General features: G+C 40.9%; 1 protein-coding gene across 2 annotated transcripts in view; it reads left to right on the top strand.

Annotated features, from left to right (window-relative positions):
- The window catches only part of clcn1b (chloride channel, voltage-sensitive 1b), a 32,524-nt gene extending 9,256 nt beyond the window's left edge, over positions 1-23,268 (top strand). For both annotated transcript variants that reach the window (XM_085291800.1, XM_085291799.1), the window contains exons 2-23: positions 4,187-4,409; positions 5,356-5,487; positions 5,614-5,742; positions 5,877-6,010; positions 7,246-7,323; positions 10,457-10,535; positions 12,250-12,375; positions 14,338-14,422; positions 14,563-14,664; positions 15,127-15,211; positions 15,569-15,724; positions 15,859-15,928; positions 16,012-16,122; positions 17,674-17,887; positions 17,981-18,114; positions 19,368-19,549; positions 19,635-19,719; positions 19,813-19,895; positions 20,182-20,226; positions 20,344-20,448; positions 21,047-21,133; positions 21,423-23,268. In XM_085291800.1, the coding sequence (XP_085147926.1) occupies positions 4,187-4,409; positions 5,356-5,487; positions 5,614-5,742; positions 5,877-6,010; positions 7,246-7,323; positions 10,457-10,535; positions 12,250-12,375; positions 14,338-14,422; positions 14,563-14,664; positions 15,127-15,211; positions 15,569-15,724; positions 15,859-15,928; positions 16,012-16,122; positions 17,674-17,887; positions 17,981-18,114; positions 19,368-19,549; positions 19,635-19,719; positions 19,813-19,895; positions 20,182-20,226; positions 20,344-20,448; positions 21,047-21,133; positions 21,423-21,878 (2,901 nt within the window). In that variant the 3' untranslated portion in view covers positions 21,879-23,268. The remainder of the gene's footprint in view (positions 1-4,186; positions 4,410-5,355; positions 5,488-5,613; positions 5,743-5,876; positions 6,011-7,245; positions 7,324-10,456; positions 10,536-12,249; positions 12,376-14,337; positions 14,423-14,562; positions 14,665-15,126; positions 15,212-15,568; positions 15,725-15,858; positions 15,929-16,011; positions 16,123-17,673; positions 17,888-17,980; positions 18,115-19,367; positions 19,550-19,634; positions 19,720-19,812; positions 19,896-20,181; positions 20,227-20,343; positions 20,449-21,046; positions 21,134-21,422) is intronic.

The following is a 23,268-nucleotide window of genomic DNA, read 5'->3' as shown; positions in this document are numbered from 1 at the left end:
TTATACTTAAGTGGGATTTGGCTGAGTAATAATTCCAGTTAATTAAAAATAATTACTTTAAAACAAGAGGAATATGTTAAGATATTTACTTTTAAAGATTATATTTACACAACATGAGATTTGTAATTCGTTTGAGGTTCACAGTGTGGTAGTGAAAAAAAAATCTTATCAGACATCTGAAGGTCACTCGGCTCATTTTGAGGCTCCATCAGCAGCTTCAAGGCAACCTGGATCTCATTTGAACTGAGGGAAAGTGTAGAATAAAAAATGTCTAACTATGTTAAATGGGTCCCAGGCTCAATCTGGGAGTGGGTTGGGTATTATCTTTTAAACAATGGTCATGATCTGTCAGCCGTGTTCATACGCAACACACCTATTCAACAAGGATAGACACTAGGAAGAAGAAGCTTGAAAGACATCATCAACTGTGCTGCAGTTATTTTTCTCTTTTCCTTGAGGCAGGGCATGAGAGGTCACATTTTTTCCTCTCTCTCTATGAACAGTGCACAGGTTCCTGTTGTTTCTGTCCCTGGTTTTGATGCTGTCTGGTGCCAGCGGCTGTTTGATGATGTTGATGGATTAGGGCTTTGGTGCTAATGTGTAGTGCAGTGGTGAATTTGCGTGCAGTGCAGGACACGGAGACAGAACAGAGACAGAGCTGCTGCAGCATCATGCAACAGACAGGTGATGAGAACCAGGTAAAGACATGAGGACCGAAGGCTGTAGCTCGTCAGAGGTTGATTCTTTTTTTCTGTTTTCTCTGCCATGACTTAATTACACAGCCCTCTGCTGTCTTTCTCTAATCTTCAAAATTCACTTTGGATCATATGCATGCACTGAATTTGAATCTCTATTTCTTTTCGTAGCTCTCTTTTCCAACATTTTACCGATTGATCATTTTACTGATTTGTGTACTTTGACATATAAAATCAAGAAACCTGTATTGTAAAACCATATTGTTAAATATTTGCTGTTTTTTTAATAAACGTATGAAAATACGGCTTGTTTACCTGCCCTGTTCTTCCATACAGCGGAAGATGACAGAGGTCACTGTTATTTGTGTGATACATTTGCAGGCGGTGAAATTAGAAAGTAATCAGCAGTGACCTCTGTGATCTTTTGCTAGACTGAAGAACTGTAAAAGTATGTGAGTTCTTGTTGCCTTTAAAGCAGCAAAATGTGAAGGTAAACTGGTTTGCCCCGAAATAAAAACATGTTTTTTCACATTAGAACATTTTTATTCGTTTGTAGTGCAGACAATAAACAATCACAAACAGCTCACTGACGGATTCATTCCTCATTTTTAAGGTTGTAGACAAAGAAAGGAAAATAAGATATGTCAGTGTCATGAGTGGAGACCGTTTTATCTTTACTTGCAGCAGAAAATTCTTCAGTACGATATCTTTTTAGCACAGCTCTATTTTCTTGTCATATGTTTTATTTCTTTTACTTAATCCCCTTACCTAGGTTGTTTCCATCGTCAGAACAACAGAACAAAACTCTAACAACAAACATGGAGGGTTTTTTTCTTTGTTAATTATTTATTCAGTAAATTTGAACAAATTTATAAACAATAATCTAACATTTCATAATATATTATCTTAGTGCCTAACCATCTGAGTCCTCTTCAGTCCTGCATTTCTCCCACACTTTCATGTAAAAAGGTGCCTCCTTTAGATTTCAGCGACAAAATCATCCTCTCTGTTATAAAGATCTCCCTCACTATGTTCTTCCATTGTTCACAACTTGGACAGACATTTGTGTGAAATTAAATTAAATTCTGTATTTAAAAAAGTGATAGGAAAAGATCCTCCTATGTGCTTATAGACTCGCTGGCCACTTCATTAGATACACCTTGCTAGTACTGGTTGGACACCTTTTTGAAGCCGTTTCACCTCTCATCCAAGAAGCTTCTTCAGTTCTAAGGTCAAATGGTGGAGAGTCCCAGATTTAAACCTAGCGGGAGTTTCCCCCCACAGAGGGACAAAAGGACCCCCTGATGATCCTCTAATTGCCTGAGCCAAGGTGTGAAATTGGGTTTGGGTCCCAATCAGCCAGAACTGAAGAAGCTTCTCGGATGAGAGGTGAAACGTCTTCAAGCAACTTAAAGAAGTCCAGACGCTTTTCTTTGAAAGCTCCTTTGACTACGATGACCTGGATGACTGAGAACCTTCACAGACTTTAAAATTTACATTCTCCCAGTTGGTACTGTCATAACGAATCATAATATATCCTACCACTCTTATGCAGATGATATACAGTTGTACCTATCAGTTTCCTCTGAAGATCTGACCTCTGTTTATTAGCTAATGAGCTGCATTAATGACATCAACTGCTGGTTGTCTCGAAACTTTTTAGAACTGAACAGAGACAAGACAGAAATATTGTTGTTGGTCCAAAAAGTCAGAGACTGACAGTCTGTTTGATCTTAGATGGTAATCTCACATGTTCACAAAGCTCCTCCGCACACTCCACCTCTCTGTTTTGCTTCTTTAGCTGAGAGTGCTTTCAGTTCCTGTAGTCCTGTTCCAAGCTTTCTGCTGACCTGAGATCAGTAACATCTGTGCCAACATTCAAAAAACAGACTCAAGACTCTTTTGTTCACACAGGTCTACACCTGCGTTTTTTAATGTTTTATTTCGCTGTTTTCATTGTCTTGAGGCACTGTAAACCTAAATGGAGTTTTGTATTTTTATCTTTTGTGCTACTCAGTTTACATATAATGAATTAAATGTATTATATAAATAAAATCCCCATTGCCTGTGCCACTGAACAGGTGTGTCTAATAAAGTGTCCAGTGGGTGTATGCAGATAGAAACAAGACGGTACCTTCAGTTGCTGTCAAAAAACATAACCTTTGGAAGAAATAATCGCAGCAGAACTCAGGAGAGGTTTTCTGTTGCAAAAACTTTCATCAGTTTCCATCTTCACATCACACAGAAAAACTTGTATGTAACTTACTTTAAATATAAGTTTTCCCGCGTGATGCAAACTCTTGCAACCCGTTTTGAGGAGGTAATATTCAACCAGCTCTTTGCATATTAACAAATAACTGACAATACTTTGTTTCTCCTGCTGTTAGCTCAGGTTTTACGGGGCTGAAGGACAGGAGTATTAAGCTGTTAGTGGTGCAGCATTGTTCTGAATAACAGTTTGTGGTTTGTGGTGTTTAGTGAGATTTAAAATAACCTCCTCGACGATTTAGAGGCATCAAAGGTTTTCAAAAGCCTCCAGCAGTAACTGCTTGGCCACCTGCTATGTGGTATATTCATGTATTAATTATAAACTTCTATATCAGTCACGTTGTCATGTGGTTGTAGTGAGTCATGTATTGCAGTGGACTGGTTATGTGAGGCTGTTTTTTGTGTGCACTTGAACTGGAGAAAAATGAACTTGCGCTCTGTAGACGTAAAGACTTTTAGAGAAGATGTGGATTTTTGTCTCACCTTTCTTTCATTTCACCAGCACATAATTATGTTCAGTTAGCCGAGCTTTTGTCCTAGTTGGGCCTCATGGTTGGATGTGGCCGCTCTCCTTTCCTGTGTGAACATGAGACAGAAATGTGTGGCAGCCAGCTCTCTGTATGATTCAGTTTCTTGCTTTGCTGTGTGGTGGGATGCATGTGATCTGTAGGTTTCAGTTGCACACACCATAGCTGCATCCGGATCTGCAGTATTTTACAGCTTCTACAGTTTTAACGAGTCCGGTGCAAGCTGACCGAATGTATGTGTGTGTGTTTGACAGCATGTGTGTAGGTGTCTGTGTAGTCATAGGTGTAAAATGCACACGCAGTCAGAAGTGGAACGTGTGGAATGTCCTCTCTTTCCGAATATCTTCCTCTGGCTTTTTTCCAGACCGTTCCTTTGCTCAGGGCGGGGATTTTCCAATCTCTATGCCCATTTTGTCTATTTCTGTCTGTCAGGCTATTCAGGTTGGTGTGTATCCCTTACATACACGCCACACATTCCCCATCTCTTTCTCGTTATCTCAAGACTCTTCACACTAGATCCAGTTTTATCCTTCTTCCAAGTCTCAGTTGTCAGAGGTATTTCGCCTGTTTTTCGTTCTCTCCCTCCTCTCCATTCTAGCGTGTTGTTTCTCTTCTGTGCAGCCCAAGAAACACATGATTTCTCGACTGGGTGCTTTTCGTTTCATAGTGATTGCCAGTGTGTCCCCTTGGTTACAGCTCTACGGAGAGTACAGGGAGCAGCTGGGAAACTTCGCCCGACGGGAGGCTGCCCGTTTACTGACAGAGAGACAATGGAGAAGACAGGCAGGGGACAATACCGCAGCCACAGGCCGCAAAGGCCACGGCCGGCGGCATCATCATCAGCACCCTGTGACCCTGGAGTCGCATCACAGCCATGCCTCCTCCACCAAGAAGCCTCGTCCCTACTCCAAATGCCAAGGTGACCAGCATGTGGTTATGAAAATGTATATGGAAACATTTGGCTGCTTTGCCACTTCCACACACTTTGTTGTTTTATTACATGACTTTTCAAAGAGTGAAGCTTTGCATTTGTCTAATGGTTTCAATTTCTGGTTACTTTGCACATTATGATTTTACATGCAACATGATGAGCTCATAAAATATGAGGCAGCACGGTAGTTTAATCAGGCTACACGAGGCACTTAATACCACTTGAACTTAAGGGCTACTGCGATGGGGTATCTAAATGTAACCTACCCAGAGTTATAAAAAGAAAATCTCTAAAGGTGCAAGACTCAAAACATTTACCCAAATCTTAAGGTATAGAAGGTATTTTGTAGCTATATTTTGGAGGCTATAAATGCAGATGATTATGACATAAGAGGGACTTTAGAGTAAGCACTTGAAGGAGTTGTGCTCAGTATTGTGAACATGTGCACAGAGTTGAACTGTTGGTGTGTATTTATGTTGACATGGTGTCAGGGAGGTTGAGTCTCCTCTCTGACCTTCTTGCTGCTGTTTTAGGTTTTGCTGTAATGTCTATTTTGACTTTAATACATTTTGAGTGACTGCAGCTTTGTCTGAGTTTTTTTAAACTGACCTAGAGGGACCCTCAAATCAGGATCCTCATCGTCATTGTTTCAGCCAATTCCAATGATTTTGAGAAGGAAAATAAATATGCAGTTTGTATCAAGTGGGAGTTAGTGCAGGGAATATTGAGATTCTTATATTATAGGAGTGTCACCTCTATCTGTGTAAATAATTACACTGCTTTGACTTTGTGATCTTTCATGTTGCATTTGTTGACTATTTGACTGAGTTAATCTGTACTTATCAGTCTACATTTACTTTATTTACTGCATCTGTTTCATCCATGATCTCACTAAGTGACTCCCTGACTCTTTGATTTTATCTCTCTGTTCCAGATTGTTTGGCTCGTGTGCGGCGCCACATAGTGACAAAAATGGGAGAGGACTGGATTTTCCTGGTTCTTCTGGGACTGACTATGGCTCTAGTTAGCTGGAGTATGGACTATGCTAGTGCCAAGAGCCTGCAAGGTAGAGCTGTCATGGAGATTATTGCCATTTCAAATCTCCAGTTTTTCTCTGCACTGCTCCTTTGTGTAATGTGCTTTTTTTCCTGTTCTTGTTTTTTTCTGTTTCTACTGTTATTCTGTCTTGCAGCCTATAAATGGGTGCATGGGGAGCTTAAGGGCAATGTACTGCTCCAGTACCTCGCCTGGGTTACGTATCCCATGATCCTTGTCATGTTCGCCTCGCTCTTCTGTCACCTGGTTTCCCCGCAGGCCATCGGTAAGCCCTCCATCACCTGTCAGCCTCTGTTATCCTCTCTCATTATATTTCCTCCTGTATTTGCTTCTTTTTTCTCATTTTGTCTATTGTAAAGTACTGACATGATAACTTCTCTCTCTGTTTTTTAAATACAGGTTCTGGTATCCCTGAGCTGAAAACCATCCTGAGAGGTGTAGTCTTAAAAGAATATCTGACCCTTAAAGCCTTCATAGCTAAAGTCATCGGCCTAACCGCTGGCCTGGGCAGTGGGATGCCTGTGGGCAAAGAGGTAAACCCCCGTGTTAGGCAACATTACTTTAAAAACTATCGTGTTACATTACAAGATCAGTTGTGTTACAGTGTTTCCGACTGAGGAAACTCTTTAGAGTAGATCAGCCTCTACCGCTCTACTTCTGACTATGTTAACTTTACCTCATTTCAAAGCAAGTTGGTACTGGCAGCATTTCCTCCACCATAAAACAGGAACAAGCTTATTCATTTCCCTCAGAGTGACAGGTTTAGCACCAGCATCATTCATCTGCTCAGTTTGCTTCACTACCAGTGTTTTAGCTTACAGATGTTTTTTAAAAATATGACATAGAGCTCCTTGGCAGCTCAAATACACTCAATGATAATAATTCAAATACCTCAGCAATGTAACATCCACCCTGTCTGTCGTCACAAAAGCTGATCTTAATATTTGCACTCACCATAGGTTCTGCTGGATAATAGTGTGTAAGGCATAAACCTGATTTATCTACTAATAGGCGTCATGGGTGTTTACTGAGGTTAAGGAGCAAAAAGGGCCGTTTATCACAGACTTTTATACAACAGGGAACTTTTAAGAAACTTGTGCACTGGCTTCATCTTGCAGACCCAGGAGCTGCATCAGTCTACAGCACTAACACAACTGTAGGATTAGATACATTCCACTATGCATGCCAAGGATTCACAGGGATGTAGAAAAATATTATTCTTTCCTCACTGCAAAAGAGAAGGAAAATGTGGTAATATGTTAATAATAACACATATTTAAAAAACAGCTTAATAAGCGATTGTTTGCAAAGCTAACAGGTTGTATTACTACAGACTCTAGCCCATTGCTTTGCATTGCATTAAATCCAGCACTGAAGCAAACACGTATTTTCACCTCCTTACTACTTGTGTGCTTCTGTGTCTATCCCCACTCATTCAGCATCTTGTTCCACATCTTCAGTCCTTTTTCTGTCTCACTCTCCAACTGGGAGGGGGTAATAAATCATCTTCTGTCATGTTGTTCCTCTCGCCCTTTTCTCACGGGACTGAGGCAAATTACTCCAGTCCTCAGCAAAGAACCACATTTGTTTTCCTTATTACAGTAGCATGGAAAGTGTCACATCCAGTAATTACACAGTGATTTATCAGTTCTGATAAAATATGTCCCAGTTTAGACTCTCTGTTTTTACAGACAGCACTCTGTGTCTCTGTAGATAACATTACACGTCACTCATATCTGTGTCAGTAATGTCCTCCCATCACCCCCAGGGTCCCTTTGTCCACATTGCCAGCATCTGCGCCGCAGTGTTGAGTCGATTCATGTCCATCTTCTCTGGAGTCTATGAGGTAAGCTGAGCCCCTGACCAAAGCCGACTACATTACCCACAACCCCCCCATCTCTTTACTGACCACAGTCAACATGCTGATTTAAATGAAGAATGCAGTGTTTTTGTAATAACTTATGGTGTTGCTGACATCTTTGTTGTAATTACAGGGTTCCCACTATTTTTCTCATTATTTTTTAAAATCTGAAAAACAGAAAAAGTTCAGGTATTTCTAGATATGTACAATTATCTCATTTTAAATTTAGTGCCATTTATCTCAACATCCCTGAGAACCTTGCTTTGTTTCTTAAATGTTATCATAGCACCATGATAGACGATGATTGGGAGAGCAGAACGCTGTAACTGTAATATCAACAGGTCAGTGTTGAGCATTCATATCAGGGTCCTTGAACTTGAACCCTTAATTATAGAATTTTAAATGAAGCTACTTTTGAGTCCCTGAAATTTTTGAAAGAACTTTAACACTAATGAAAAAGTGGGAACCCCGTGGCTGTGTTTTGTCTCTGTCATCCAGCTCACGCCAGCCCTTCCCCGTTTCTCCCGTGTCTTTGTTTTGGTTCGCCCCCTCACGCCTCGTCTGTGTTTGTCTCACTGTATTAATAGTGTGACCGTTATGTCTGGCATGTGTATTAACAGTGACCTCCCTGTCTCCCTCTTTCCCTCCCCCCCCCTTCCCTCCCCTTGGCTTTCTCATTCATCTCTGCATTCACCCTTGACCTTTAACCCAGAATGGCTCCCATAACCAGGACCTGCTGGTGTGTGCGTGTGCTGTAGGAGTAGCCACTTGTTTCGGTGCCCCGATCGGAGGCAAGTCCCGCTCTGCTCGCTCGGCCTCAGGTCTACGGTCGGCTTTGACCTCATCAAGAAACATCAGTTACAATTAATTTGGAGGTTAAAACTGGCCTCACATCAGTGTGCTGCACTACTTGAAAGTGAACCAAACCACTATTCAAACATTTATATTTAGAATCAGTATCAATGCTACACCTGCAATGGATATTTTAAAGGTGCTGGCTCTTCATTTGCATACATTTTGTGCTACTGAAACATAGTGTGTTTTCACAAGGTTATAGTCTGACACAATCCACATTTAAACTCTAGGAAATATGAAAGCAAAATCACGGAAGAGCTGCTTTTCTTTTCTTTCTGACTGGACGTGATGCAAAGGTCAGGATAAGAAATACAAATTAGCAGTCAGGGCCGAGGATGTAGAATAAAACAAATATGGAGCGCAGATCCACTTTGTTTTTGCTGACAACTGTGCAGATAATCAAATTGCCCTGTATGGATGTTTTGTATGGATGCCTCCTTAAATCATGAGGTGGCTTTTAAAGGGGGCACTTACTGTTCTGTCTTGTCTGTCATGAAAATATGACAGTATGATGTTCCTCAAACCTTTTGTTTGTACATGGTAGCAAATCAGAAAAATAGCTGCTTTAAAGGGAGGGGGATTGGAGCTAATGAGGCTTGTTTAGGAGCTGAGGGGCCAGCTAAATAAGATAAATAAGGATTAGTTTGCTCTCTCAGTCATGAAGATCTGCTCTAGTAGACTTCATTCATCCATCCATTTTTTTTCCCACTTATCCAATTAAGGGTTGCAGGGAAGCTGGAGCCCATCCCAGTTGTTGCTGGTTGCAGCTGCTTCGAACCTGTAGTCTTTCTGTTTGCTGTGAGGTGACAGTGCTACAAAACTGTGGCACCCCTCTGGCAGAGTACAATAATAAAAATATGGAGCGATAATAGGCTCCATTAAACACCACAAAAGTGACCAATGTCAGGTGAATATTGGATTTTGTAAATGTAGTTGGGATAACTGAATTTGAATCCCCGATGTTGATGTTGTTACGCATTTATCTGTGTATTATTGGAGAATCTTTACCTCATAATATAAAGTGCCCTGAGGCCCCATTTGTTGTGATTTGGCGCTAAATAAATAAAACCGAATTGAATTGAATTACTGCACAATAGCCCACAGTCAGTCGTTTATATGGTTCAGACAAATTTAATGAGAACTTGTGAATTAGCTGTATTTGCTAGAAGGTACATTAAGACTGAATTAGGCTAATTCAACTGCCTGCTGGCTTAAGCTTTATGTTTAGCATACATATATAAATATGGCATAAATTTTTCCATCTACAGTGCTGCGAAAAAGTATTTATCTTTCTTTTATATTTTTGTCATGCATAGACGTTTCAGATCATGCAAATGAAACAAACTTGAATATGAAGATAACTTGAGTACATACAAAATGCAGTTTTTAAATGATGATATCATTCTGAACTCAGCTTTTAAAACATAAATGTGGGTAATCACAGTTAATTCATTATTTAACCAAGGGGACAATTGCTAGGCGTGCTTGGATAGCTTTTTTCCCCTTGAAATATGAAATCATCATTTAAAAACAGGATTTTTTATTTACCTGGGTTATCTTTGTATAATATTAAAATTAGTTTGATGAGCTAAAATACATAAGGGTGACAAATGGGCAAAAAAAAGGGTAAGAAATCAGGAAGGGGGCTAATACTTTTCACTGCACGTTAACTCTCAGCAGAAAGACAAGAATTGCAGATTATTCCTTTAAAACTATCCTAAAAAGTTAAACAGCAGCTCATCATTCAAGGTCATGAATAATCAGTGGAAGTATTTCATGTGTGCTACCTTCAATTTTCAGTCTGCAATCAGTTGCAGGGATCTGTCTCCAAGGACAATGTGACCACTTGGTTTGCTTCCTGATTGCTTAATTGCTTCCTCAAAGTCTGTATACTCACACTGGCATGCGCCTCCTCTGCTTCATATCCTCGTGGTGTAATTTCCCCTCCTTTATAACTTTTCTAATCACACTCTAGTGAACATTATTTATTCACTTTATTCCAATTTGCTTTTCTGTCATTTCTCCCTCTGTGTCCCCCTCTTGTCCTCACCACCTTGATCTTTTTTTCTCTCCCCCTCTTTCCGACTCACTCTGCTGTCTTTCTGTCAACACTCATGTTTCTTGTTATTGTCCTCCCCCCCCCCCCCCAACACCACCACCACCCCTCATCATCTCTTGCCTTTCATCCCTCACTCTGTGACTCACCCCTCCACCTTCCCGCCCCCCCCCCCCCCCCCTCCCTCTCTGTTTTCTGTGTCAGTAGAACCCTTATGGTTACACAGATATACTGACTGTTGGCTGTGCCGTGGGGGTGGGATGCTGTTTTGGCACTCCACTAGGAGGTACTGTACATCTTCCACACTGCCTCTCAGCCACAACCTCTGCACCAACCGTCCTCCTGTACTGGATCAGATTCTTAGACCTGTTTGTTTCCCAAAGGGGACACATTATGCTTGTCTTTATTTCTTTACATATATAATATGTCTGATTTGTGAATTATTGAACGTGAGCATTACTATTACAGTTACTGAAGACCAGTGACAAATATGCACTTAGTTGCCATTTTAAGAGATACACATGTGAGCAATCAAATAGCTCAAACAGGTCAGCCACACCTTCAGTGGAAGCAATATGTACTCTTACAAGGTACTCTCCTCCAAACCAGTGACTGTGACCACAATGATAAACGTTCTGCGTAATTTCATGGTAATATTTCCCCATCTCACATTGTAAATACACTTTTTAGGCCAAATTATGGAGCGGATTGATCTTGCCTAGCAAGACTAAACTTAGTACTTAGTGCTTCAATTTACTTACAGTAAAATTATCTCTGTTTCCTGTAAAAACCTGACTTTTTACCCCCTTATTGCAGTGTACATGCCCTTAAGTATTTGTAGTATTACACTGTAAATTCAAATAAAATATATTGAATTTCCATTTTTTATAAAGTGTTACTTGAAAGTTATAAAGAGTGTGAGTAATTCAAAGACTCAATACTGGTTCATATTAAAAATCAATAAATCCCCCTCAGTAACAGAGGTTAAACAGTTCAACGGTCCAATCAGCTGAAGTTAGTAAGCCAATAATTAAACTCTTCTAATGAAAAGCTTTGTAAAGATCCCAGTTTTTCGATAGATCATTTATTGAATAGGTTAATAATCTGTTTATTAATTATCAGTGCGAACAATCATGAGCTGAAGTACCAACCAAAGTACAAAAGTCAACAAAACATCGAATGCTGTGCAAACGTTTTAGGCATTAAAAAAAAAAAATGGAAAGTTTGAAAGATAATGCCGTGAATAGTATTTAGTTAACTTTGACCACTTCTCAGCTTTTCAAGGTGCTTGTTGGGTAATTAGTCTGTCTCAGTGTCTCTTGTCTCTTCCTGTAATGCTGAGCTGAGGGGATTAAGGACAGACCGTCTTCTGCAAGGCTCGCTCTTACTGTCGAATGTGGCTCTTTTAATGACAGCGGCTTATTGTTTGGCCCTGTTGTCACGCTGCAGAATAATTTTGGGACGATTAAACTCTCCCCGAGGGCGGATGGGTGTGTGACAGATAAGAATCTAAACTTCTGAAATGCCTACAATTTTTGCACAGCACTATATTTAAGTCACTAGATGTATACAAAACAAACTAGAATGTATTTACTGCTGACATAATGTTGGTCCCAAAATATGTTTTTTAAATCTTTTTTTAGAAGCTTCACACAGCTTTGATTATTGTTTTATAGCTTCACATGCTGATTATGTCTCTGTTTGTGTGTCAGAGAGCGAGACTACATGTAAGTGTGTGTTTAGCTGCGTTTGAATGTGTGTTAACTCCCCGTGGTTCTCCTGGTGTGCATAATTACACCCTCAGCTTCAAGTGTTTTTGAATTCATTTTGTTGCTTTAACTCATAATACCGTCCTCTCTCTCTCTCGCTCCCTTCTCTTCCTCTCCTCTTCCTCCCCCTCATTTTCTCTCACTGCCCATCCTCATTGCTCTTCCTCTCTGTAATCCCTCCTCTCCCTCTGTCCTTCCTCCCCTTTTTTTCTGTCGATCCACCGTCACCAGGGGTGCTGTTTAGTATTGAGGTCACGTCTACCTACTTTGCGGTGAGGAATTACTGGCGGGGATACTTTGCCGCCACATTCAGTGCCTTCATATTCCGGGTGCTGTCTGTTTGGAACAAGGATGCTGGTGAGAAGCAGAGGAAATGCATATTCAACAGATACACACAAACTACTGGAAAAAAGACAGCTGAGCTTGCTGTTTATTAAAAGTAGCTGAATATGACAGCTGAGTAATACTTGCTTCTTTACATAAACCTGAAATGTTTCAATACATCATCGCAGTCTTAAAGCAGCCCAGCAGCCCTGTAGCCTAAAATCCCTACAAGCTGCATTCAGGTGACCCTGTCTCTTTATTACAATACTAGATATTTTCACATTTCCAGTGTAATTTTATAAATAATATATAACTCAGAAAGGGGTGATCATTACATAGCCACTCTTACCCAAACAGATTTTGGGAAATCTTCATCTTTTAAAGTCTGAAACCTCAGTTTCATGGAATTTATGTTAAAATATTACAGAAATGTGCCAGGGTGATTTTTTTTCTCTATTGCAAACATAACCAGTTAGATTAGGTTCGATTTTTCAGAATACACTGTTCATGAATCTTCTTCACTGAAGCTCCGTTAATCAGTATTTACATTATTTAAGTATAATACTTCAAAGTATTTAAGTACCTCAAAGTATTTAAGTATCTGTAAGCTCTGTTTTCATTGTTTTGGTTTTCAGGCCTGCAACTTTACTGTTTACTGCTCTTTTAATATACAACTAATGGACATTTTATTAGGCACACCTTGGTAGGGTTGGGCTGTTTTTACCTTCAGAAAGTATTCATTCATTTTTTTTCATTTTTCATGGCATAGATTCACCAATTTTGGCCTGTATTATTATGATAGCGTCACACAGCTGCTGCAGATTCATGATGTGAATCTCCCGTTCCACCAAATACCAAAAGTGCTGGATTGGATTGAGTAATGTTGACTGTGGAGGCATATTCGAGAAACAAGTTTGAGAGGATCTGAGCTTTGTAACATAGCACATTACTTACCTGGAAGCTGCCATTAGAAGATGGGTACAGTGTGGTCATGAATGGATAGACATGGCATGTAACAATACTCACGTAAGTTGCGGTGATTAAATGATGCTCAGTTGTTACTCTTGTGCCAAGAAAATATCCCCCACACATTAAAACACCAGCACCATTAGCCTAAACGATGATACAAGGCAGGACTGATCCATGCAATCGTGTTGGTTGCACTAAATTCTGACCCTAATGTTTGAATGTTATTGTGCCAGACAAGGTTTTTTCAATCTTCCATTGTTCAATGTTGGTGAGGCCTCAGGTCCCTGTTTTTATTTGACAGGAGTGAAACGCAGTGTGGCCTTGTACTGCTGTAGCCCATCTACATAAAGTGCATTCAGAGATTCTCTTCTGCTCAAATAATCACTGGTTATTTGAGTTCCTGCTGCCTTCCAATCAGCTCAAAGCAGTGTGATCTTTCTCCTCTGATCTCTGGTATCAAGCAGCCAATCTCTGCAAACCCTGCAGGTGGTTGGATGGGAAAATTCCAGATCTCAGGCCAGCTTGTACAGCACCAACAACCATACCATGTTCAAATTACTTAAATCACTTTTCTTCCTCATTCTTACGCTCAGTTTGAACTTCAGTAGACTGTCTTGTCCGTGTCTATATGCCCAAATGCACTGAGTTGCTGCCACGTGATTGGATGAGCCAATATTTGCATTAACAAGCAGTTGAACAGGTGTACCTAATAAACTGTCAGAGAGAGAGAGTTGTTTTTAAAAGTTAGGGAACCCATTGCATATTACATAGCAGCACATTGTGGACTGAAACGAGCCACATAAAGAATCATTTGTTTCCTTCAGGAGTTGATGGAGACATAAAAACAGCTAAGGGAGCTTAAATATGGGCTCAGACTCATCAGGTGGACTGGAGTATTTGTTTTTTATTGTTATGCTTTGTTTAATTTATCTTGTTGTCCCTGTTGTCAAAGTATTAGCATAGGAATGACAGACTGAGACCACATGTTCACTTGGTGGGAAACAGTTATTTCTCTCTTCCTCTCAGTCACAATCACAGCCCTCTTCAAAACAAACTTTCGGATGGATTTTCCCTTTGACCTTCAAGAGCTGCCTGCATTTGCAATAATAGGGTGAGGAGACTTTGTGAGCACTTGCATGCCTGCATGTGTTTGTGTTGAAATAATATGAGTCAGCAAGGTTCCTTTAATCTGAGATAGTCACGTAAAAGCTGCATCCTTGCTCCTTAACCCAGCTTTCTTTCGTCTTTCAGGATCTCGTGCGGCTTTTTGGGAGCGTTCTTCGTTTACCTGAACAGACAGGTGGTTCTCTTCATGAGAAGGCCTACGGCTCTTACACGCTTTCTAACCAAACAGTAAGATCCCCATACAGACGCAGAAACATAACAGAGACCTCCCCGCTGCTGTGGATTCATGTGGCGCTCAGCCCTTAAACTGCTGTGACTCTGGTAGCAGAAACTGTTTCTTGGAACTGAAACCATTTGTGCATTTAAATCCAATTCCTCTTAATGTTTCTCAGCTCCACTCTCCAAACTCATCAGTCTCACAACACTGGTCAGGACAGCAGCAAAGCCTTAACAACCTTTCAGCCAGTTATTCACTCAATGGGGAGATTCACTTACCCTCTGAGACTCAACAGTCAGGGAACATTAGTCTTCACCATTAGAGAAAAGAGAGTAGCAGCATCAAGAGAGCTCTACAATCAGCGCTGGTTCACACACACTGGTTATTTCTATGACAAGACAACTGTAGTCCTCTGGGGATACACTGCTGCTTTTAATGAACTCGTGTGTGTCTCCGTCTGTGTGTTGTCCCAGTCGTTTGATCTATCCAGGTGCAGTGACATTGATCATTGCCACCATCACGTTTCCTCCTGGATTTGGACAGTTTATGGCTGGAGAGGTCAGAATTCATCAATCTTGTTAATTCTCTGACTTTTTTCATGTTCATTTCTGGTGGTATTTTTTAAAACCGGATATGAATCAGGTGACTTTTCACTAAGTCCACAAACACTAAAACCTTACCTGTGAAAGTGTGGCTGTCTGTCGCATGATTGTAAATTAATAGGATTGTTCTTTTAATGTAAATGGCCTGGAACATATATAATTTCTATTCTTCCTGAATATTTTTTATACTACATGTCACATTTTAGGTTTTTTTATTATGAACATGTAGCGTCATCAGGATGTGATGATTTTGTGTTTATGTAAACCTTGTTTAGGACAATTTTTTTCTGTGTGTTTGTGTTTCCTCTTGCAGCTGATGCCTAGAGAGTGTATCAACTCACTCTTTGATAATTTCACCTGGACCAAAATCTCAGAATACCCTGCTCCCCCCGGCCTGGGTCGCTCTGCCGCGTGGCTTCATCCTCGTGTCAGTGTCTTTATCATCCTTCTCCTCTTCTTCATCATGAAGGTATCTCTTCCTTCTTGCCTCCTCCTCACATTGTGTATGGAGTGGGTTTTGCCTTGAAAAGCACTGTGTGCGATAGCGTGAAAAACCTCTGGGATCGGTCTCGATCCTACTTTGATCCTGTTTTTGTGTTGCAGTTCTGGATGTCAGCAGTTTCCACCACTATGCCCATCCCCTCAGGTGCCTTTATGCCGGTGTTCATATTAGGTAAGAGGATTTTGTAATGCGAGTCTCCTGCTGATCTTCAGTTCAATTTGTCTTTACCAGAGTGCCTTATCTCTCTCCTCAAGGAGCTGCTTTCGGTCGCCTTGTCGGGGAGATCATGGCCACTCTGTTCCCAAATGGAATCCTGTTTGATGGGATAGTCTACCGCATCCTGCCAGGAGGTTACGCTGTCATTGGTCAGTCTGTTAACCTTCCCCCAGGTCCCCAAAGGCTATTTGAAGAGTTGTAGATTTAAGAAAAGTTTAAGAAAAGTTCTTTCCTTTTTTGGTGTTTTATATTCTCTTGTTCAAGCTGCAGATTTAGCAGCAGAAATCACCCCCAACATGCCAAATGATCAGTTTGTGTGCTAAAATAAACAAATTATAATTTAAAAAGTCATTACAAAATATTACATTTGATAACAACTGAGTGTTTTTTAAAACTAGATGTACTTTATCTGCCTCTCAAGACCGCTAAACTCTTGACGCTCCTAAAGGTTTCTGATTTACTGTGTCATAAATAGTATAATGCTTTCAAAGCTAATTGATGGTTTGTTTTATTTAGCTGAAATAGGTGTAGTGATTTACTAAAACATTCAACCACACTGAAATACACAGAAAACAGAGTTTGTACAATTCTAACGAGCTTAAAAGTAAAAGTTTCAACAGTCTGAACTCTTTCAAACTTTCTTATAATTTCTTTAAGTAATCTTCAGGATGGTTCCCCTGCCTTTTGTCCCATTCTCTGTTAAGATGATCTCACACTGGTTCAATAATGATGAGGTCCAGGCTCTTCTATTTTTTATCCAGATATGCTGTTACTGCATTGGTGGTGCATTTGGGATCACTTTCATGCTGAAAAATGAAGTTAGTGCCAATCAGACACTTTCCAGATGGTGTTACATGGTGGATCAAAATCTCACTGTACTTTTCACTGTAAAATCCCCAACACCAGTGACTGAAACACAGCCCTGAACTATGACAGAGCCTTGTCAGTGTTTTACAGACGGCTGTAGACACTCGCTGTTGTACCTCTCTCCTGACCTTTTCTGTATATACAGTCAAGCCCATAATTATTCATACCCCTGGTAAATTTTGAGTTAAAGTTACTTTTATTCAACAGGCAAGTTTTTGGTTTTTTTGACCAGAAATGACACAGGCGTCTCCCAAAAGATGATAAGACGATGAAGAGGCATCGTTCTGGGAAAAAAATAAAATAAAAAAACAAAATAAAAAACTTGCTGGTTGAATAAAAGTACATTTAAGTTGACTGTACAGATGATGATTTGACCCAAAAATTTCAATTTGGATTCATCAGTTTCATATATCTCAGCCTTTTCTACCCGTTTCCCTTCCTTAATAATGGCTTCTTGATAGCCATCCTTCCTCTGTGTCCATTTTTGCTTCGGTGAACAGAAGATGATCAGCTGAAGGGCATGAAGGACATTTATCAGGTCCTGTGTCAGATCGTTACTGAATATTTTTCTCTTTATTAAAGGCATGACTTTGAGATAGACTTCATGCCTGCATTTTTTTGCAGATTGAACTCAAGGTTGCTAGTAACAAAGTGTCTAAAGATACAATTCAAAATGGACTCTTTGCTAAGTTGTAGATAGAAACAGGTTTATTTGGTGTCTTTTTTATGCTTGACTCATGGGTCAGTTTTAAGTGGACTAACAAACAAAACCATTCCTCTGAAAATGACGATGTACAATAATCAGGAGGAATTATATCACACCCCCATCACAGGTGCAGCAGCGATGACGGGGGCCGTCACACATACAGTTTCCACAGCAGTAATTTGCTTTGAGCTCACTGGTCAAATCTCCCACATCCTACCCATGATGGTGGCCGTCATCTTAGCTAATATGGTGGCGCAGGGTCTACAGCCGTCTCTCTACGACTCCATCATCCAGGTGAAGAAGCTACCCTACCTGCCTGAGCTGGCCCTTGGGCACATAAGGTAAAGTTAAAATACCTAAAAGTCCTTATTTTGTTTTCATATCGCTGTCATGAAAGACAACCTGTGCTTATTGTTGTATCCCGTCATTCCCAGCAAGTATAACATCTTTGTGGAGGACATTATGGTGCGCAAAGTGAGATTTCTGTCTTCTCAAGCCACCTTTCGGGAATTAAACCATCTGCTTGACACCACGACCCTGAAAACCATCCCCATCGTCGACTCCAAAGGTAGGATGACCAACATCTTTGCCGTCTCTGTGAGCCATAATTGTCACGGCTGCGGGGGCAGACGTGTGATGAGTGTGAGACAGGATCCAGACGCAGGCACTGGCTTGGAAGTGAGCGAGCTTTATTTAACACAGGTGGCACAAACAGAGCGAGTAAAGCAAAACCTCAAGGTGACTTAAACTGGGAATGACTAACAAAACGAACCTGAATGGACGACTGGGAGAAACACGAAGGGGGGAAACCGAGACGGACTAGCAACTAACATGAGTGAACACGCACACTATAAATACACAGAAGGGAACGAGGAAACGACACACAGGAGGGAGGCACAGCTGATTATGATCAACAAGACGAGACAGGGGAAACACAAACGAACACACTGGCATAAGACACAGACTTTCACAATAAAACAGGAAACTCAAAACACGCGCGAAGGCACAGACTCAGAGACGCGGGCTTTACACAGAGACTACACTAGAGGGAATACACAGGTAGGGATGACACAGAACAGAGGGAGCACGGAATTAACACTGGGAGGTCAAAGAACGAAACCTAAAAATCAGAACCACAAAACTAGGGAGCTAGAAACACTAGGATAGAAACCCAAAACACAAACAGTCACAAACCATGATGAAATCAAAAGTAAAAGTACAAAAACCAAAAACACTGGGTCACCGACCCAGGACCATAACAATAATACTTTATTTTGCTTTTAAAAGGCTTAGTACTAATGGGATAGACCAGGTCTATAAGTAGCTTTCCATGATTAACAGTTCAAAATAATTCCTCTTAGCCTTGGTGCAGATCTTCAGTTGACTATCCGTCTGAAACAAGCTTCTGATTGGCCGCCCTCGTAAACAGAAGGGTTTAATCACATGTGGGTGGAGCTTCTGTGCGCAGAGGCAAAGCTGTGTCCATGAGATGATCATATTGGGGAGATATCAGCTCCTAATGATATCATATGGAGCCAAGAGTAGAGAAAATTTTAAGAAAACAGCTTTTACTGTCTGAAGCCTGAGCTTTTGTCTAACAGGGATTACTCTCACCTCTTTTTTGGAACCTTGGCCACTGTCAACATTATCCATTGTAACAATATATATATATATATTTATGACAGAAAATAAGGACCATTAAATTCGTTTTTTACCTTAAACTTATTTTTTCTGACTTGGTGCTAAGCTGATCTCATGTAAGTATCAACAGTTTCCCCCTGAATGCCAAACTTTTTCTCTGTGAAACTTCCTTTTTTGCAGAATCTATGATTCTGCTAGGTTCAATTGAGAGGACAGAGCTTCAAGCCCTCTTGGACTGGTGGCTTTCACCTCAAAGACGAGTCTTTGAAAGAGGTCAAAGTTCACCGGGTCAAGCCTCCAAAATCAGCTGGGAGTCATTCACCTTTGTAGATGAGGAGGGAGGCGAGGAAAGCCCCGACAAGGTGGAAAAATGTGACCTATTCCTGACCATCAGGTGTTGTTTGTTTGTGTCTGCAACCCCCTTACTGACAGCGTTGTGTCCATCAGACCACCACTCCTGTGCAGGAAGAATGTAATGGACCCGTTCCTGCCCCCAAACCTCAGGAGCCCTCCGCCAACCACACAGACTCAGGTAACACGTTATTTCCACTACATACAAGGACAGGTTCGCTCATCCATGTCACTTGTCTCTACTCTGACATGCGTTGCCATACCACATCCCCAGACAAGCGCAAGCTGCCATCTGTCAGGAGGACCCTTCAAAGACTCTTCTCCTCCACGTCTTTGTCAGGCCAGACAGATACTCAGGTACTGGGATCAACCTTATGTATCCATTGCTTTGAGGCTAAACACTCAAAGAAGCAGTGCATCAGTGATCTGCTACTGAGTTGGCAGTGACAGCTAAGACAGGGATATCAGTCCAGCATGGCAGTCTAAGCCAGCCTCAATAATGTGATGAGGGGGGTGGGGGCATAACCTGAAGCTGACCTAGTGATAACTTTTGCAGTAGGTAATACTTTAAAACCAACAGGGGGCATCTATCTTTCTTTTCATCATTTGGTCTATCATCTCTTTCTTCCTCCACCTTTCTCAGGAGACCACAACCCCTCAGCTGACTGACACCATGTCTCCAGAGGAGGTACTTTACACTATTGATTGCGCAGCCTCATACTCAACGATGGACCAACAAACCACTCTAATTGATAATTACAACCTAGTTTGCGCCTTCGTCTCTCTGCTTTGTGATTGGCTGCAGATCAAAGCCTGGGAAGAGGCAGAGCTGAACAAACCAATTGATATGGAGCAGATACGCATAGACCCCTCTCCATTTCAGCTGGTGGAAAGAACGTCTCTGCATAAGGTGATCATCAAAACTCATATACACATACTGGTTCTGTACACTTACAACTATGACTTATTTTCATGTCATGATCTCTGCTCACAGACTGGAAACGGGGGGGAAAAAACTCTTCATAACTAAACTATACTGAAACTATATCCAAGTTCATCTTCTGCCTGAAACAAACTGTTTAGCCTCTCTCCCATAAATGCTATGCTCCCTTTGAACCAGCTTTGTTGTGTGTGACTTTGTGAGTTTTTGATTCATCTGTCCCAGCTTCAGTTTTCAGTTTTTTAAGTGTATACCAAGTCCACCTGTCTGCCAACTGTAGCTCTAAAGGAGCTTTCTGAAAGCTGTGATGAAACATTAGACTCATTTCAGCTTGGCCTAAGAGTCTGAACAAACAGAACGCCCTGTTTGTTCTTTGTCCATATGATAAAACTTTGAAACTTGAATTTTTTTTATTATGCATCTATGTAGCAAAGCCATGCATTTCCTCTTTTGTTGCAGAAAAATTGCTTATGAGAAACAGTGCAGTCATGCAAGCAGAACACTGTCACAGTACAGCACATCTAACACTGACTGGATCGTGTCCTCTCTCTCCTCTCTCATTACTCAGACCCACACTCTGTTCTCCTTGCTGGGTCTCAGTCACGCCTATGTCACCAGCATTGGTAAGCTGGTGGGTGTTGTGGCACTGAAAGAGGTAAAGTCACTTTTTGCTTTTCATTTTGTTTTAATTTATCGGCTTGTTTTTTGTCACCTCTCTGGATTTGATCCGGTAATGTGGCATGACCAGCTGTGAGCTGTTCTGTCACCGCGTGCATCATTCTTTACGCTCTGATTCATGCAGTTATTCCACTAACCGCCCTCACAACTCATCTCGCTGGATGTTCACTTTAATGATCTTATGTTGTTGCTCTGCTTTGTGGTATGTTTGGGTTTTGTTTTTTTTGCTTCTGTGGATGTTTAAACCTCGTTCACTCTTGTAACAGTTGCAGAAAGCCATAGAGGGCTCAACTCGGAGCGGGGTGAGGCTTCGTCCTCCTCTGGCCAGTTTCAGAGACACCAGTAGGAAAGCCAAGAAGCACCAGCCTCCCTCATCCACCACTTCCTCGCCAACACAGGACAGAGACCTGTGGGGGGAGGGTAGCAGAAGGGAAGGGGAGCTGGTGAGGAGGGAGTCCAAAGACGATTCCCGAGGGAAGCCTTCAAGAGGAGCTCCTGGGTGTGACGTTGCTTCCTCTTCCCCCAGCACCATGGAGAGCAATAGTAGCTCCACCTCCACAAGAGGGGCCGAAGGCCCTGCTCAGGAGGCAGCATCCCCCTCCACCTCCTCCTCTACCTCGCCGTCAGCCCCTGCCTCTCCCATGTCAGCCACAAGCCCTGTCCTCACACTGTCCTCCCTGCAGGAGGAGAGGGAGAGCGAGGACTCTGATGAGCCCATTTAGGAGAAGTGGCTTTCAAGAAGAAAAACTTTTACCTTCTTTTAATGTCACTCCTTTTCCGAAAAGACAAAGCTGCAGTTTAGATGGAGGAGTCAAAGCCACCTGCGGCTGTCACAGACATTCAGCTCTCGGTGGGCAGGAGGAACTGGTGCACACAAAGCTCAAGAAACTTTTAGTACAGGATATTTTTTTCTATTCTGATGATAGTTTCACTTTTCCACTCTTTAAAATCTCAGGTGCTTTCCCGTGTCTTCTGAACTGCTGACAACCGTTTCACTGAAGTTCAATCTTCCAAGCGTATCTCTGAAATGCCGAAAACAGCTGATTTTCACATGTATTAAGATCTGTTAATGTCATTAAAGGTATAATATGCAGCAATGGTCAGTTATTGTAAACTTGGCCTTGAGAATGAGGATGGAGGGAACAGCTTTAGCAAGAAAAAAGCAATGAAGCATAATTTTCTAATTGTTTTACAATGATTGAGTTCTGAAGCAGAAATCACACAAGTCAGCAGGGAAGGTGCTGCATTTCTTAATTTAGTGTGAATTAGGTGTGGCTCTAGGCTATAAACTGGTGTTGACAATGACTATAACACGTATGATAACATTACCAGATAACATTGCATTAATACTTTCTGTAGTTTTTAAGTAGCTACTGCCCAGTGTGTGACACTGGAAACCATAAAAACATGAGTGCCAGTCAGTAGTAGTTATTCCAGTCTAATTATTAAAATTTCTTTCTTATTTTGGATATTGGTGTAATGAAAACATGCAATGAAAACTAACATCACAACAGCTCTTTTATAATATTTATGAGGAAAGAAATAGAGGCAGTGATGTAATCCCGCCCTCCTGTTGTTATTAGCTGGGGGCTACACAATCATTGCCCAATGCTTGCAACCCAGGAATGTACAGAAAACAGGAAAAACAGAATATATTAAATCAGTCTGTGCAGATAAATACAACAGTAAAGGAAAACTGAGAGATTTTACTGTTTTAGGAAAATCCTGCATATTATACCTTTAAGTACCTGTAGGGTAGCTGACAGTAAAGAATTGTATTATAATGAAATAATATAGTGATTAAGACTTAATTAATTTGACTGATGGGTCAAAGAGATCACACATTTAAAGTTTACTGATTGAGGTTAATTTAAAATTATAACTTGTTATAACATGTTTATTATGTATTTTCTGTATTGTGAATCTAAATCATTATTACTGGTTTGTAATTTTTAAAAAAATAATAAATACTATATTTGTCCACTAACTTATTTGAGTTCTTTACTGCTGTTAAATATCTTTCTCAGTGAGGCTGGATGCAGCAGTGCTTCCAGCTAAATGCTAAAATAAATATATTTTCATTTGTTTCTGGATTGAGACGCAATGCTGAAA

This window comes from Mchenga conophoros, linkage group LG11 (assembly GCF_057382185.1).
Source record: "Mchenga conophoros isolate Kocher_MC1m ecotype Shallow Benthic linkage group LG11, M_conophoros_male_GT1.1, whole genome shotgun sequence".
Classification (NCBI taxonomy): Eukaryota; Metazoa; Chordata; class Actinopteri; order Cichliformes; family Cichlidae; genus Mchenga; species Mchenga conophoros.
The sequence above is the reverse complement of the archived record's forward strand: the minus strand, read 5'-3'. Positions and strand labels throughout refer to the sequence as shown.